General features: G+C 44.9%; 3 protein-coding genes across 3 annotated transcripts in view; 1 reads left to right on the top strand and 2 right to left on the bottom strand.

Moving 5' to 3' along the window:
* Window positions 1-122: 122 nt before the first annotated feature.
* Window positions 123-2770, bottom strand: iqcc (IQ motif containing C). The gene is made up of 5 exons (XM_037486638.2): window positions 2600-2770; window positions 2202-2345; window positions 1784-2087; window positions 962-1083; window positions 123-324 (listed from the first exon to the last, which is right to left on the bottom strand). The coding sequence occupies exons 1-5, from the start codon at window positions 2639-2641 to the stop codon at window positions 289-291; spliced, it is 648 nt and encodes a 215-aa protein (XP_037342535.2). The 5' UTR covers window positions 2642-2770; the 3' UTR covers window positions 123-288.
* Window positions 2771-2897: 127 nt separating this feature from the next.
* fancm (FA complementation group M) overlaps window positions 2898-15860 on the top strand; it is a 29696-nt gene continuing 16733 nt past the window's right edge. The window contains exons 1-4 of the mRNA XM_037486621.2: window positions 2898-3728; window positions 3820-3992; window positions 4589-4666; window positions 4753-4911. Of these exons, the coding sequence (XP_037342518.2) occupies window positions 3014-3728; window positions 3820-3992; window positions 4589-4666; window positions 4753-4911 (1125 nt within the window). The 5' untranslated portion in view covers window positions 2898-3013. The remainder of the gene's footprint in view (window positions 3729-3819; window positions 3993-4588; window positions 4667-4752; window positions 4912-15860) is intronic.
* Window positions 6442-15530, bottom strand: soul3 (heme-binding protein soul3). The gene is made up of 5 exons (XM_037486635.2): window positions 14883-15530; window positions 10306-10400; window positions 9410-9551; window positions 9072-9255; window positions 6442-8921 (listed from the first exon to the last, which is right to left on the bottom strand). Exons 1-5 carry the CDS (start codon window positions 15331-15333, stop codon window positions 8756-8758), a joined length of 1038 nt encoding a protein of 345 aa, XP_037342532.2. The 5' UTR covers window positions 15334-15530; the 3' UTR covers window positions 6442-8755.

Raw genomic sequence — 15860 nt, 5'->3', positions numbered from 1 at the left:
AGCTTCTCAACATTGGAGCCAAGGATGTCTCCTGTGAAGGAGCTGTCCTCCCACTCAACATGAACTACCCTTTGACGCAATACCAGCGAAGCCACTGCTGCAGAAACAAAAAGCAGAAAGGAGACTTTGAAGAAAACAATTTATTCACATTTTAAATTAGCAAAATAATATGTACACTGTTTCGTCAAACACATAATAAATACCACTCTATTTATGGTGTTATTTTTTTAATGTACAAAATATCAGTTTGTCCCACATTATAGAGTCCATTTCACATGGCTTCTGTTGTCATGATACGCTCAGCCTGTCCTTCAGTGACAAGTACTGCAGAAAAGGAGACAGGAGGGAAGAACAGTCATTAAAAAGGTTCACCTGGGGGGAGCAAAGTCACCTGCATCAGTAAACGCTGCTTTCTCTGATGTCAGCTGAGGTTTACATCAAGTCTTCTTTGCGCGCACACAAATACACACCGTGGCACCTTTTACATCCCCGGGGCCCCCGGAGCTGCAGGGCGCTACGTGGGAGCAGTGACGTAGGATACATGACAACATTTCTGTTGTTGTAAGATAAATTAAGCGATTTAAAATCGGTACAAACTGTTTGTGCAAATGGTGCAGGCAGCAGAATATGCTAAGAAACACCATTACAGAGGTATGTGCTCGATAACGAGTTGAAGATGGTAGAAAAAAAGCAGAATCTTGTACATGACTTCTGTATATTGGTGCCGCTTTACCACCTATTGGACATGTTGGCTGTTTTCATAAAGGAGCTACTGATACACAATGGTTATCATATAGGCACAGATACGTAATGCAGGCATTTTCTATTCTTAGAACAACTGTTCTGACTTCTTTTTGAGGTCACTAAATAAGTTATTTTTTGAAGCAGATGCAATTTTCTCACAGCAGGTCACGGGGACTGCTGAATAAATGCAGGGGAAAAAACACTTCCTCCTTCTTACCTTTTTCCTGCTGTCAATGGCCTGTTGGAGCCAGACCAGCTCCATGGTCAGGGTGTTTCTATGGAGACGCAGTGCCTCTGGGGTGCATGGCACCTCCTTAGTCAAGCACAACAGCCGGGGAGCTGGAGGAAGGATGGCAATTTAAAAATGAGCGATAATGCATATGCCCCACAAGAGATGAATCTGTTTGCAATGATACAAGAATACCATGTGATACAAAAAGGTCCAATTTTCCTCAATATTGTTTACACTATTTCATTTATTTGTCTCTTTTTGGTTATTCTAAAGTGAAAACTCTTCAAATGTGGGGAGATCAATGAGCTTGAATAAAATGATATTGCTCCCCTTTAAGGTTGATTTAAAGGTTCCGAAGCATATCAATATAATTTTTAACGTCAACCAACTTGCAGTTAATAATGCATTCCATCCTCAACTGAGATATTTTTAGTAGGATATTGTTCAGTGTTTACACAACAAGACTGGTGCTCGAAAAATTAACAGATTCATCAATCGTTCAATTAGATTTTTTTAATCAATATGATAATTCAAATCAATATGACATTTTTTTGTGATCAATTACTAATTGAAGTGTGTAAGTAAATGTATTGCCGTTTCAAGCTTGTCCAACTCAACTTTTCAGTATAATATAATTGTGAATGACATATTTCCCAAACAGAACAATGAAAGCATCTCTTTAAAGGGCTCGAGATCTGTGCAATTTTCTTACAGTTTCTAAAATGTCATTGCATGAAAGGATTAGGGAAATTATTATGATAACACGCAACTTTGTACCTTTACTACGGTGATGTTCATAGCTCTCACCTTTAGACTGACCATCGTTCATGTCCAGCTCTAATCTGCTCCGGACTGTGGTGTAGTCTCCGTCTTTCTGTGACCCTCCACCAACTGTCACATTACTGCTCTGAACAAGGTGCTTAGAAACAAAAGCCTGTCCTTTGGTTTGTGAATCGTCTTTTTCTGCTTCCACGCGGTGATCTATTCTCTCCTCCGACAGTGGTGCTGATGATGGTGATGATGATGGGGGGCTTCGGGGACTGGCACAGGCAGCTAGTCGTGGATTTGAAAACTTGCCAGCCGAGGTGGTGGGTTGTTGAAAAAGGCTGTCCTGGTGATGCATGGGCACAAGCATGAGAGAGAGAGAGAGAGAGAGAGAGAGAGAGAGAGAGGGAGAGAGAGAGGCTGTTTTACTCACGATACGGTTTCACTTAACGCTACCTACGGTGTCTGTGAAGTGGGGAAAAGGGATGACCATCTCCCTCCAGACAAGATGGTCTAAGCCTCCATCAATCTCTTTCACGATGTCCTCAAAGTCTTCTCGCCCACGACGCACTTGGTTTCTCACCAAGAATCCACGAGCAGATGCCTATCGATGAGAGCATAGTAAATGTACAGTAATATTTAACGTTAACTAACTACCGGTGTGGGAACAAGACGCAACGTGTCTCTGTTAGCACAGCTAAAGTAGTTTTGGTAGCGTCAATGCTAACAACAGTAGCAAAGTTACAACGTTAGCAGCCATTGTCCACAGTTGGGAGACAAGCTAAAAACAACCACAACCCACTTGAACACCTTCACGGGGCTTGAGAGGAGGATAAACGCAGTTTGCTAAATAATTACCTGAAAGCAGGTGAGGGACTTCTCCCATTTGCTTCTGTCCATTGCTATGGTAACGCGACAGCGTTACTGTCGGAGAGCGGGAGATGAGCTCAAACTTTGCCTTTTGTTCCGGTGTCACGCACACAAAAATAAAAGCCTTCTTGTTAACGATGACCACGTACGCATGTTGATTTAGCTCTTAGTTTGATTTGTCACCGTCAATATAGAACAGAGCGATTTTCCCCCAAATCGAAACTGTATGTAAATTGTCGTTATTTCTTTGGAGTAAAACATCGTTGCGTGTGTGGTGTTATAATTTGATAAAACGTGGGCGGAAGTGACCCCGTGTTGTTGTACCCGGTAGTCACTTTGCAATGTTGCTACTGCTCGTGCCATGGCACTTCTTCTCAAGTTTTTCCGCCACAAAAAAAGAAAATGAGTAGTGGCACAAACCAGAGGACGTTGTTCCAGACCTGGGGCGGACCCGTCTCTCAAAACAAAGTTTTTCCACCGAAAAAAGATGTCAAGAAAGCCGCTGGGCGGCGCAGAGTTAACGTCACCCCGAGCAACGGTGCTCAGGTAGCTAACGTGACAACACGCCATCCTCCCAATCCTCTCTGGCCTCAAATAGGTCAGGGGTCCGCGTACAGGCCCGCGAACCCGGTGAGGACAGAGGAGCCTCCACCTTTGTATGAATATGACGATGACGACGACGATCTGATGGTGGTGGCCGTGTCTGAGGCGGAAAACAGCCTACAGCTTCATAATGCAAACTATTTTCAAAATGACGACCTCGTATCAACCGAGAGCGCTGCCCTCCCTCATTCACCGTCACCCGGGCGAACCTACCCGGACCTCCCTGGCTTCGACTGCTGCTCGGCCAAGGTATGGATTTACCCCACCAACTACCCCATCAGGGAGTACCAGGCGAAGATATCGGAGGCCGCTCTCTTTCAGAACACGCTGGTGTGTCTGCCCACGGGTCTGGGAAAGACGTTTATAGCCGCCGTGGTGATGTACAACTTCTACCGCTGGTATCCATCGGGGAAGATTGTGTTCATGGCTCCCACCAAACCTCTGGTGGCGCAGCAGATCGAGGCTTGCTACAAAGTGATGGGGATCCCGCAGGCACACATGGCTGAGTTGACAGGTGACGATCACGCTTCTAAAACCACTGCACACACCCTTTTCCTCTTTTAGCCCTTATAAACCGTATCAGTTGTCCGTCTCCCCATCTCCAGGCTCCACTGCAGCCAACCGCAGGGAGGACGTGTGGAGGACCAAGCGGGTCTTCTTCCTCACCCCTCAGGTTATGGCCAACGACCTGTCCAGAGACACCTGCCCCGCCAAGCAGGTCAAGTGTGTGGTCATCGACGAAGCCCACAAGGCGCTGGGCAACCACGCCTACTGTCAGGTGAATGCAACCTGTGACCAAGGATGACCGCACGTCATTCCGAACAGCTTCTGTGTTGATGCTGACTGTGTTTTCAGGTTGCTTTTTACTTGCCACGTCAGATTCTGCTTAGAATGTTGCAATAAAGTGAGTTAAAGCAACAAAAGCAATAAAGTGAGTTAAAGTTACATCCAAACATTGTTATGTTGGACGTCTCGACAGTTTGAAACTTTATTCCCTTGTTATTAATTTACTGAGGGATTTAGTTATGTGAGGAAATAGCAAAGCCAAGGAGTCTTTCCGTGTCATACATCTGGTTTTACTGCAGGACCACTTTGTTCATTAATAAGTACAATCATTTCTTACAAAGTGTGAACTTGCATTAAATAAATATAAAAATAATAAAAATACTCAAGTGAAGTCAAATTACCAGCAAACTGCGCAATCACTAACGTGCTGTACTTGTTACTGTCAAGTATTGATAGTTGATTCATCTCCCACTTCTATTTACTCGCAGGGGATCTCTGGATTTACATGCTTACACTTCCAAATCTATTTAAACGATGGCAGTGAAGTTCTAACAATGCTGTGTATTTGCCCTTCTCCCGTTTACTCAGGTGATCAGACAACTTAGCAGCCAGACTTTGCAATTCCGCATCCTGGCCCTTAGTGCGACTCCAGGGGGGGATACAAAGGTCAGACCAAATAATGACATCTCTCCATTTAACTATTCTACCATGAACACGATTCATCCTCCTCCTCTCTCACCCCACATCTGCAGTCGGTGCAATCGGTGATCTCTAACTTGCTCGTCTCCCACATCGAGCTGCGTTCAGAGCAGAGCCCCGACATCCAGGCCCATTCCCACGAGCGCAGCGTGGACAAAATGGTGGTTCCTCTGGGAGAGAGCCTCTCCGCTCACCAGGCGCGCTACCTGCAGGTAGGCACAAGCCACTCTACGCCACATTTAACAAACCCTCCCCCCCCGGTCTTTTAAAGCTCAACAAGAATGTGTTTATTTCTTGTTGATCGCAAAACGCCTGAACCGCAGAGTCGATCCATATCATCATTGATCATATCATATCAACACATCAGTGGACAAACGAATGCAAACTTGGACAAACGTTGGTTTACCTCATGCCATTGGTCCAGTTCATGTAGGGAATGTGACTTTCTTTGTTTGCTTTTGTGCCTGGCTGCCACCTTGTGGTCCCTGTTTTCTTTCCAGCTGCTGCCTTTTTTTTCTTCTCAGCATCTTGTCTTGCTTTCCTCTGGCTGCGTGCTTCGTACCGGGTCAGTTGATACTAAATGGATTGATTGGTCTTGAAAGCAACATCCTTTCACACTCGGTGGTCCGGCCTCGCGTTCTCTCTCTGTCCCCGTCACGGGGTCAGTTGTGCGTGTGTGTGTGTGTGTACTTTGCTGTAAATGTGCAGCAACACTTGGTGCGTCTCAGCTGGCTGGACAGCCGGAATGCGACCCCTGCGTCTGAGAGTTTGGACCAGTTGAACACAAGCTCCGTTGGGTCTTCTTCGTCTCGCTTCCCTCATTTGTCAGTCTTCTCGGATTGTTTGTAATCCTTAATAATCTAGCTATTCTTGCCTTGTACTTGAATTGCTTTCACTTTTTCATTTCACCTCATTATATGAACCCCCCCCACCCCGCCCCCTTGGCCAGATGCCGCCTGCGACTTGCTCATTAACTTCCATTTCGCTCCCCGGCCCCGTAATTTGACCGGACGCTACACAAAATAGAGATAACGCTGCACTCGGGTGTGTAAAATGACCATCGCTGCGGCCCCTCTGGCGCAATTTAATGATTTTTCAGCACATCAGAAAAATGAACCAGTCATGCAGTCAGGTTTTCGGGGGTCAGTTAAATCCCTTTCCACTCTCATTTTTAAAATCACAACCACCAAATAGAGCGACTAGTATTTGTCTTAACCACTGAAGTAGCCCCACTTGGTGTCAGTGAACACACTATTCGTATTTTTTCCTTCTGTTTTTCGTATTTATAAGAATATTACCTGAAACCAATGCCTCTGTTGCAAACTACAAGCTGTTGTCAATGTTTGTTCCTCTATCAGATACTATAAACAGACAAATGTATTGGGCAAGATGCTGCACTCTGATACACTAGAATGTGTGTGAACCTTGTGTGAACTCATCATGTTACCGTGCTTCAATAGCGGAGCCCCAGTTGTTGTTGTGAAATGGGTTTTACTATATACTTTAAGGACAAAGTAGGGTGTGACACCTTTTGTTTCGCCTTCAGCGATGTTCTTTAGTACACTGTGTGCAGTACTTGTTGTTTGGTATGTATTTATCAGTGTGAAGGCAGACATGTTTTTTCAAGCAAAGCAGCATGTTTACTACAGGTAAAATGGAATCAGTTTAATTAAGAACAGGTATTTTGATGCGTTCAGTGTGTAAGAGCCCAATAAAACTCGGCATTGCCGTACACGTCGAAAGGCGGGAGACAAGCACGTTTTTATTGAACAAAGAAAAACCACAATAGCTCTGGCTGTTGCACTTGAATTTTCACCAAACAGAACACTTTTGCAAAATACTAAAACGATAAGCAAAAAGAAAAGGAAAAAACTCCACTGTGATGTTCCCATATAACCAGAAGGGAAAACCAACCCACACATATCATGGCTTTGCAAGTTTTTACTTTATACTACAGTTGTCAAGGTCAGAGTTTATCATATCAACTATACAATCATATAATGCAAAATAAATTCTTTGGATTTGAATGTCTTGACCTTAACAATGGTTGGACTTTCCAGGCCAACGCTAACTTTATTTACTGATCATTTCTTGGTTTAAAAATGTAATGTGGATTCAGTAAGATGAAACCAAGCTCCTCGCCCTTTTTTTAAATTTTACACCCATTAAAGGTTTCACTAACCGAATGCCAGAGCATTTCGTAGGATGCCCCTGTTAAATCACACAGTGACAATCCTCAACATTCCCACATCAAAGTGAACTCTAGATGTAGCTGGTTTGATGTGTATCATTATGTTTTATATTAGTATTGTTTTAAAGAAAAATATAGTGAAGATAAATATATAGCTTTAATTCTGACTCTCTTTTGATTGGTGAGGGTCCATTTAAAAACAGTTTGAGTTTAGCTTACATTTAACAAAAAGATCACAATCACAGGAAAGATATTCTCTGCGCTCTCTTTTCTTGTCTGCACACTACTCGGCAGCAAATTGAATTTGCAATTCAACCCGTGAATGAATGAAAGGCCAATTCCGTTTTTTTCCCCCCCTGAGGGTCCGCCTCCGCCCGCGTCCGCACAAGGTCACCGCGCAGCGCCAACTGAGCACGCTGCACTTTCCTCTCAAAATCCACTTCATGCGCCTCCACCCGAGAAAAAGTAGTAAATAACAAGTTTCTCGAGGAGATCTGCTGATCTACTTAAAAAAAAAAAAATCATTCGTCTTTATAGGAATACAATAAAAGCCGAATGAAGGCGAACTCCTGGCAGACAACGCGCGTGTGAGGCTTAATCACAAACACCTACACAGGGTAGCAAGCGGAAATGGCATGAGACGGAGGTACATTATACGTAGATATTTCTATATGTGAATAGATTTGCGCTGAGGAATGCATTAACTTTTTCTCAAGAGAAAATGACACGGTGTAGTAACCGTTTGATTGTCATTCAGCTGTAATAGCGGTGAGCTTTTCAGCGTTTTGGTTTGTGTGTCCTTTTGTGTTTTGCCTCCCTGTAGCTGTACATTCATGGAAAAACACATCTGTTTTTTTTTGTTTTTTTTTTCCAAATGAATGTTTTCCTGTTATGTTGAGCTTATTTTACTGTTGAAGCCACTAGTTCGGGCCCGGATGTTGTGTATTGGTTTGTTGTGGATCCCCTTCCCAAGCCCAGCCGAACCAACCTGGAGATTGGGGTTAGGGTTCATGGCCCAGCAGTATTTGGAATTGACTATTGCACTTGCTAGTAAAACATAACTGTTTATGCAGTGTAACTGGCACCACACCACAACATTTAGTCCAGAGATAAAGAAAACAGAGGATCAACAGTGAGCTGAAATCACCACAGCCAGCTGGAGAATTAAAAAGAGAAACTGTTGACTCGTGCCTTGACCTTTAGCCCACATGACGAGAAGGAGGCGCAGTGCAACAAACAGAAAGGGGGGGCACGATAAGGCGGCTGCATTCTCCTGACAGCGATCAGTGGTTAAAACTAGAGGGCGCGGTGTCTTTTTTTCGCCATCTCAATGTAAGAGCAGGAGTTCAATACCATGTTTCACCATAAAGGCACAACGAGTAGGATTAAGAAAAACAAACAAACAAACCTGAAAACGAGTGAAACCGGGCTCAGCTTTCACCCCCTGATGAGCTGGCGGAGGAGCGGGGCCTCACTCTGAACGTCGTGTTCACAAACCGTACCCGACAAATCCTACTCATTGTGTCTTTAACAGCAGGTGGGGTAGGGGGGAGGTTTCCGAGAGTACGGCAGTGGTTTGGTTCGGTTCTCTTGGGTGAAACAAGGTCCCATCTAGGCGACCGAGAATGAAGGTTCACCCAGGGCGGAGTCGGGGGCCGAGTATATTTCTGGCCCCGACAGTTCTGGAGTGTGCTGAGTGGGGGTGGAGGAGGGCCGGTGGTGTTTTTAGGTAGAGGAGGTGGATGGAGATCAGGTTGCACCTGAGACTGTGGCTGAGCTGCGGCAGTGTTGCGGGGGGGGGGGGGGGGGAGTCTTCGTGAGGCTCGAGGGTCACTGATGAGATGATGCGCGATCTTCTCGGGCCTTCAGGGCCGCTCCAGGAACCAGATCTCATTCTGGCGGTTGACGTGAGCGGGGTTGGTGTAGCCGGCCACGATGAACGAGTCGTTGGCGCCGGGGGAGTCGAGCTGCTCAGCCATGGCGTTGATCTGATTAACGATGGTCACTTCGTTGGTGGGACCGGTGAAGGGCCTGAAAGGAGGAAGGGGCGTTGTGTGAGCCACGAGGCATTCGACTCCCATCCCTTCTCGCACTATTCGTTTGTGCGTTACGTTATTACCAGTAACTGTAAAGAAGAGGGATTGATTTTGGGAATGCTCAAAGTAAATTGAATCTACTGACCTCGTGTAGACCGTATTGGCGGGCCAGATCTCTATGGCGATGTCATTGTCATTAGGTCGTGGGGGCTGAGCCTGGTGCTCCGTGGGAAGGAAATACGCCACAGTGACGTCATTGGAGATCACAGAATGGTTCTCGTCGGTGCGCACCACAGTGACGATGGGCAGCGTCATGCCCAGGTAGTTACCTAAAGATGCAAAGGGAATGCAAACTGTCGGGCTGGCCCAAAAAAACGGCTTGGAGATTATCATCACCAAATGACAAAGAGGGCATGACTTATCATTCAAAAATCGTCAAAAAGGTAAAGAACCTTTTGAGTGGTTGCTTGCTGGTGTACTCACCCGAGGAGTTCTGCTGGCAGATGTATCTCATTAGCTTCATGAAACCATAGCAGATACTCTTCTCGTAAGTGTCCTCACGCATTGTCACACAGGCCCAGTGGCCCTTCTCGTACTGGCGTTTCTCCCACAGCAGCTCGCCGCACTGAAAAAGCCCACATGCGGACGGAGTGAGAGCCGTAGGCACTCGCCACTGTGGTGCCGAATCAGAAACCGGTCTTCTGAAACCGCGTGGTGCGACGGTAGTCATCGTAGATGGGTAATGGAACGGAGAATGCCAGCAAATGCATTACTGATTGAATCCTGTTTTAATCAGCTCCATCAGCACGCTGTGCAGGCGGACGCTTGATGCTCCGTCGTCCGTCCCTCACTGTTGAGAATCCAGGGAGGGACGGAAGCTTCCTATCGCTGAGCTTTTCGAACCATTTAAACCGATGAATCAGCGACAATGATGATGATGATGATAATAATACTTGGTCTTGTTCATTAAAGATGATTTACTCAGACCCCGTCTCAGGTGTGTGACCCGCGGTTTGAAGTGAGCATCCTGCCAACACGTTTTACACCCTTTTACAAGGTGCTAGGAGCTGCTCTAAGAATAGGGTGCTATGATTGTCCTTTGTTTAACCTGAGTCTCCAGCCAAGTTTAATGACTAATTAACTCAAGTTAAACCAATTAGCTTTTTGTATTTATACACCCCCTTAAGGGGTTTAAATGGCTTATTGTATTGGGGGACACGACCATCTAGCCAAAAATAAATATCTGACCCATTCTCTCATAGAAGAGCTAACTAATTGCATGGCTTTTAAATCTTTTTAACTAGAACATAAGTATGCGGAGTAAGGTGTATTCATACACCTGTACGTTATTTTCAAAGCAGCAAAAGTCCGATAGATACCTTCTCTTTGCGTGCGAGCAGCGTGAACGGGATGAGCTCTCTGTTACTGCGTCCTTGGTTGTTGCTGGTTAGCTGTTGGATGGGCTCGGCCATTTCTGTCAACAAACAAGTTACACTGCATCAGTTTAACCCTTGGTACAGAAATAAAGTATTGTTTACATAGATGAATAGATGAATAGATAGTTTTTATGACACTTACAATGTGCACACTGTGTGTGTGTGTGTGTGTGTGTGTGTGTGTGTGTATATATATATATATATATATATAATGCTAATGTTTTTTTAAAGTCTTTTACCGTTGTTATTTTTTTTTAAAGAAATATTTAAACAAAGATAATTATGATTTCTACTGCGGCTTATCCCCACCCACATCAGACCTGCGTAAAACATCCTTCCTCCCAGTAATCTACTGCCAGGCCGCGGTGGTGGTCTATGTGGGAAACGGCAGACAGATGGGCAGACGCCTGTGCCAGGGTGTCACACAGAGTAATGTCTGTCGGAGCCGGTGGAGAGGATACTGAGTAAAGCTGCTAAAGGCCAGATACATAGACTGCAACTACAGCAGGAGCCGAGCCTTTTCAAAATGTTCTCCAAAACAGGAATGAGGTTTAACAGCATTTTGTATTTTAGTACCACAGTAGTTTACCTCCATCCAACCACAGGCATTTAAACTTGTGTTGTAGATGTCATATTGCAAAATACTTGTGGACTATAGAAGCAACTCATCTAGTAAGCCTTGCAATAAACATCAGCAGCCCCTCCGTACATCCCACTGTGTAAGGATGACGCCTCTGTTGTCAGATTAAATAACGCCATTATATTCCATCGTTGAACTGTCAAATGCGTGTCACTCGAGGTGAACCCAATTCAATCCAGTTCTGTCAATCACTATCATGAGGGACAAAGGGGTCACAGGGATCTGTGGTATTTAGGTGATCAATCCTATGACAAAAGTGTGTGTGTGTGTGTGTGTGTGTGTGAGTGTGAACTCCTCGGCAGTACGAAAACCATCCCTCGGTGGGATGTTCTGAAATCAGGGTACCGCTGTGAAACCCAGCATAGCGGGGCTGTCTCCGTGGTGGACAATGACCACGCAGGTCTGAGCAGGTAGAATATAACCTGCCTGAGAGTAAAGGGTATGAAGAGAACGCGTCACGGCTTAAACCGATCGTTGGGTTGCAGACCCATCGGCAGGTTTCTATGGCAACGGCTCCAGAGCCTCTCGGCGCGGACACGCACCCTGTTCTCGTACCTGCGGTTTCTAATCAACGCGGAGCCAGGTGTGCACATGGCATTGAGACATTCTGTCGTAATACGAACAACCACACACTTCCCCTGCAGGGCTCTCGCCTCACTCCACGGCCCCTCCTCGTTTAATGCATGTTCGGATTAAGTTAGCATATGTGGGTCCGAGCATATGAATAACTTGCATAAACACTGTACATAATGACAACAATGGCGTCCAATGAAATAGTAGAGTTAAAGTCCTGCTGGCTGTAGTGTTGGGAGTGGAGTCTATTTCTGGCTTGTGGTGTGTTAAAAGAGAATTCTGTTTGTTAAACAAACAGGACAGAACTACGGGCGTGTTTTAAAGTGTTCTCATTCTATGAGTTGATTGAGTTTATTAAGTTGAAACTTTTCCGCATGTCATAAAGGCCTACAAGCCACAGCAAGTAACGTTTAAGGTGAACACCTGCTTTTTAGATTAAAAGCATATTGTTTGATTGAGACATCAGAAACATGACAATACTTGTTTTCATCTGTAGCAAACTAGATAAATGTCGGCATGGTTTTAACCGATGAGTGTGGTTGAAAGATCGACATGCAGTTGAGTACCGTATGTGTTATTTGGCAGAGGAGCACTGCTGTTTCTTTTTTGGGGCGGTTTTATTGGGTGTGCTAAGGCATTTATTGTTATTTATGAAGGGAGTCCAAGAAGAGTTCCATTTAGTATCTAACCTTTCCCTTGCTGGTCACATGTGGAGTTAAAAACTCTCCGAGAGCACACTGGGAGCAATGAATTCCAACTTGTTTACAAGTTAGCAGAAGCCTTTTGTGTATCTATACCAGTTGTGGATTGCTGCTCCTTGGACCAGCTTTTACTTAGAAATGCCACATTGTGAATATCCATTGAGAATAATACTGTCTTTGTTTCTAGCAAAGTCCTGCATCCTTTGCCAAAGCCACCCAACTAAACCCATGATTTCTAAAATCCATTTTCTCGCTACTGCCAGATTGGTACTGTGGACGTAGGAAGAAGGCGAGGTGGCTCAAGGCTACTCGTTCATTCATAGAGCACCTTTTACGACAACAAAAGTGAAGCAAATAGTTGTGCAGTATTAAAACAACAAGCCGTAAGCCGCCCTTAGATCATAATTTCTTCTGTTTTTTTTGCTCTTTTTTTTACCACTTTCCCAATTGTGACTTTTCACTTATAGTACTACAAAGATATAAAATGGTGCAAATCATAGCTGATTCTGTCCTCAACAGCCTTCATCCATTGCCATTGATCAGAGCTCGAACATCAACCCTGTCCACTGGACTTCATCCCAATTTGAGCAAAGAAGTTTACTACGGCCATGACCTGTGTCCTCAGCGACAGTATTGTAATCCAAGGTTTATCAGCACCAACCTCAGTACCCGTACAGGCGAGGTAGCTAATCCCCCCCCTCCTCCCTCCCTGAGCCCTCCTAAATGATTTCAGTCTTCAATTAGTGCCCTAATCCTCAGGTTGTGGGAGGAGAGTGGGCCAGTCTGTGTCACACCCCCCAAAAAAATCTCCTTTGCAGAACTCAAGATCTCTGCCTTAATGAGTGAGATAGGCTGGATCTCAGTCACAGGCTGGCCGTAGCTCAAGTGAAATACTGATTAATATTCCACCACTTATTGCAAATAGAGCCCTTCTTTTTGGAGAGGTGAACAGTTTCACTTTCTTGTCGGCTTTGCGTTACAAATTCCAGGTCAGCCTGATGAGTATGACAGATACAGAGTATAAATTTAGTTCAACTGCTTTTTTACATCGGTGTAGCCGGGTGCGTTGCTGTTCTGTGAGGTTTTATTGTCAGCTCAGGATAAACGTTATGTTGCATTCACATTGGATGCTGCCCAGCTTAGATGGCAAACTGGATACCGTTTTAATAAATGGAAGCAGATCGTTCAAATTAGACGAGGCTCCAAAGATATTTCTATATGTTTTACTAGAATCACATTAGATAGTATGAAGCATTCATTTATTTAATACATTCTATTCCATTTTCTTAAACGTATCATCATGCCTGACTATGAGTGTGGTCTCCTGTGGTCAGCCTGCTACGTTTTGTCTCTGGTTATCAGTTTCTTTCATTGAACACACATAAAAATCAATATATAGCTAAAAGCAAGGTCAACCATGCTGAACATGGCAGCTTTAAACATTTAACTACTGCGGCCAGTGTTTATCACCGGCTCTTTTATTTATCAGATTATCGTCTCCACAGGTCTTCGTTGGCTGCACCTTTTTCTTTATTAGATTTAGCTTGAAATTATCAAATGATTTAATCAACTCTGAAGCAGATGCCAAATTACATATTGCAGAAAGTATGCTAGGATTATCACATAAAAAAAAAATCACTTCATCACGGGCCCTGTCTTGCAAAAATGGCTGTGCAAGTCTGTGTTACTGGATTGTAAGGGCACCCCAACATTCACAAAATACATTTCTTCTGGCTATTTTATTGTTTTCGAATTAACACAAAAACAGTTTGAATACCTCAGAAAGTTTTTCAATAATTCTTATATGATCATTTTTTTTTCAATTTAACTTGTACCTCACGAGACACAACATATTGCAGTATTACTATATTATTAGCCATACTATTAATGCTTTAGTATTAGACCATATTTCTTTAATATTCCCCTGTTAAAGTTATTTATTTTATGGGGCGGGGTTTTTCTTATCCGAATCTATAGGGTCCAAAGAGCCTTGTGACAAATGCGCGATATTTGGCCAATTGAATTGAACATTCTTTCCGTAATATTGCTGGTGAGATTGTATTATACCAGTACAATATCACTATATATAAACACTTGACTGTGCGGTCCCCTGTTTTGTGTGTAATATATTAAAGTGTGACAGGGGACTTTCCTAATTGGTTTTCCACTAAGAAGAACTTCAAATATCCATGCAAATCGCAATGGGCACAACGTTTTTTAGAAGGTTTTGTTGATTGATTCAATTATTTATGGAAGAAAAAAAACAGCTGAAGTCTGCAATGTGTTTTTCAGACAAATGAGGGAGATCTTCAACCATCTCTCCTTCTGAGGGACGCAACTGCAGCTCCAAAGGCCACTTCAGGAAACACAAGCTGTTTTTGTTATAAATGTAGTTTAGTCTTCATTCAAAAACTTTACACTGCGTGAAACTTGAGTTCGGCCTCGCATTATGCACCCATGCTTTTATTTCTTTTTTTAATAAGTAAAGATCTGAGTGGAAGGACAGCGATGTGCCTGGAGCGGGTCGACTCGAACACGTCTTTAGTGTGTCAAGCAGACTGCGGCTGGAGGTCTCACGTCGGCTTTATTTATCTGTTGCATTTTACCTTGAGACACCTCCACTTGGTGTCCCCTCGCCACGTCCTGCCAGTAGTGCAGCAGCCGGTCGTCGTCCTCCATGCTTTTCGCGTCTTCGTCCAGGCTGTTGCCGGAGTCCGACATGTGGTCCTCGGAGAAAGACTCCAGGTCCTCCAGGGTGATCATCCCGGTTTGCTCGGGTTCGTCTCCTCCTCCGCCGCCGCCGCCATTCATCTGGCAGCCGCCTCGATCCATCTCTGCTCGCCCGGTGAGCAGCTTCCTAATAATATAGATATATCCCCGGTGGGATCGACTCAAAACCCCAATGCTCAACTCGTCAAACTCTGTGCTCTTTTTCTTTTTCTTTTTCTTCTTCTTTTTTTCTTGGTCTTCGGACCTCGGCGAGTTGCGCGTCCAGATTACGGCAGCCGTCACTTCGTGGTCCGCACGCCGGGCGCCGCGCAGCTCCCCTCGACGCATGTAGCCGCACGCATGGTCTCGACTCACTGTTACCGCGGACTCACCCGAGACATGTCCCTCCGTCCGCGCGCGACATTCGCTGAAATAAACCTCCGGGAGGAGGAGGAAGAGGAGGCGGAGGAGGAGGAGGAGGAGGAAAGGAGCGGACTGACTTTCTCTCGCTGTAATGCGATGTTTACAGGCAGATGAGGGAGGAACACGTGACGCTGCGGGCTCTGACAAGCCCCTCCCCCCCCCCCCCCCCCCTCCTCCTCCTCCTCCTCCTCCTCCGCCTTCTATAGGCTTTAAAGAGCCGTGGCCCCCACCCGTGTACAGACGTTTCATCCCACACCACTTCCAGAAAGGGCCAAGATGGCAACAATAACAAAAGGCTTTGGTCTCGACCAGAAGCATCTTGGCAGAAGTGTGTACGTGCGCTTTTGGGGTTATTAAATCAACAGTGGCATCATTGTCAATTCATCTCTAGATAGTCGTCTCCATTAACAGACGAACCATTAAATCTGTAAACCATCAGGAAATAGTGTCAC

The sequence above is a fragment of the Pungitius pungitius genome, chromosome 14 (assembly GCF_949316345.1).
Source record: "Pungitius pungitius chromosome 14, fPunPun2.1, whole genome shotgun sequence".
NCBI lineage: Eukaryota > Metazoa > Chordata > Actinopteri > Perciformes > Gasterosteidae > Pungitius > Pungitius pungitius.
The sequence above is the reverse complement of the archived record's forward strand: the minus strand, read 5'-3'. Positions and strand labels throughout refer to the sequence as shown.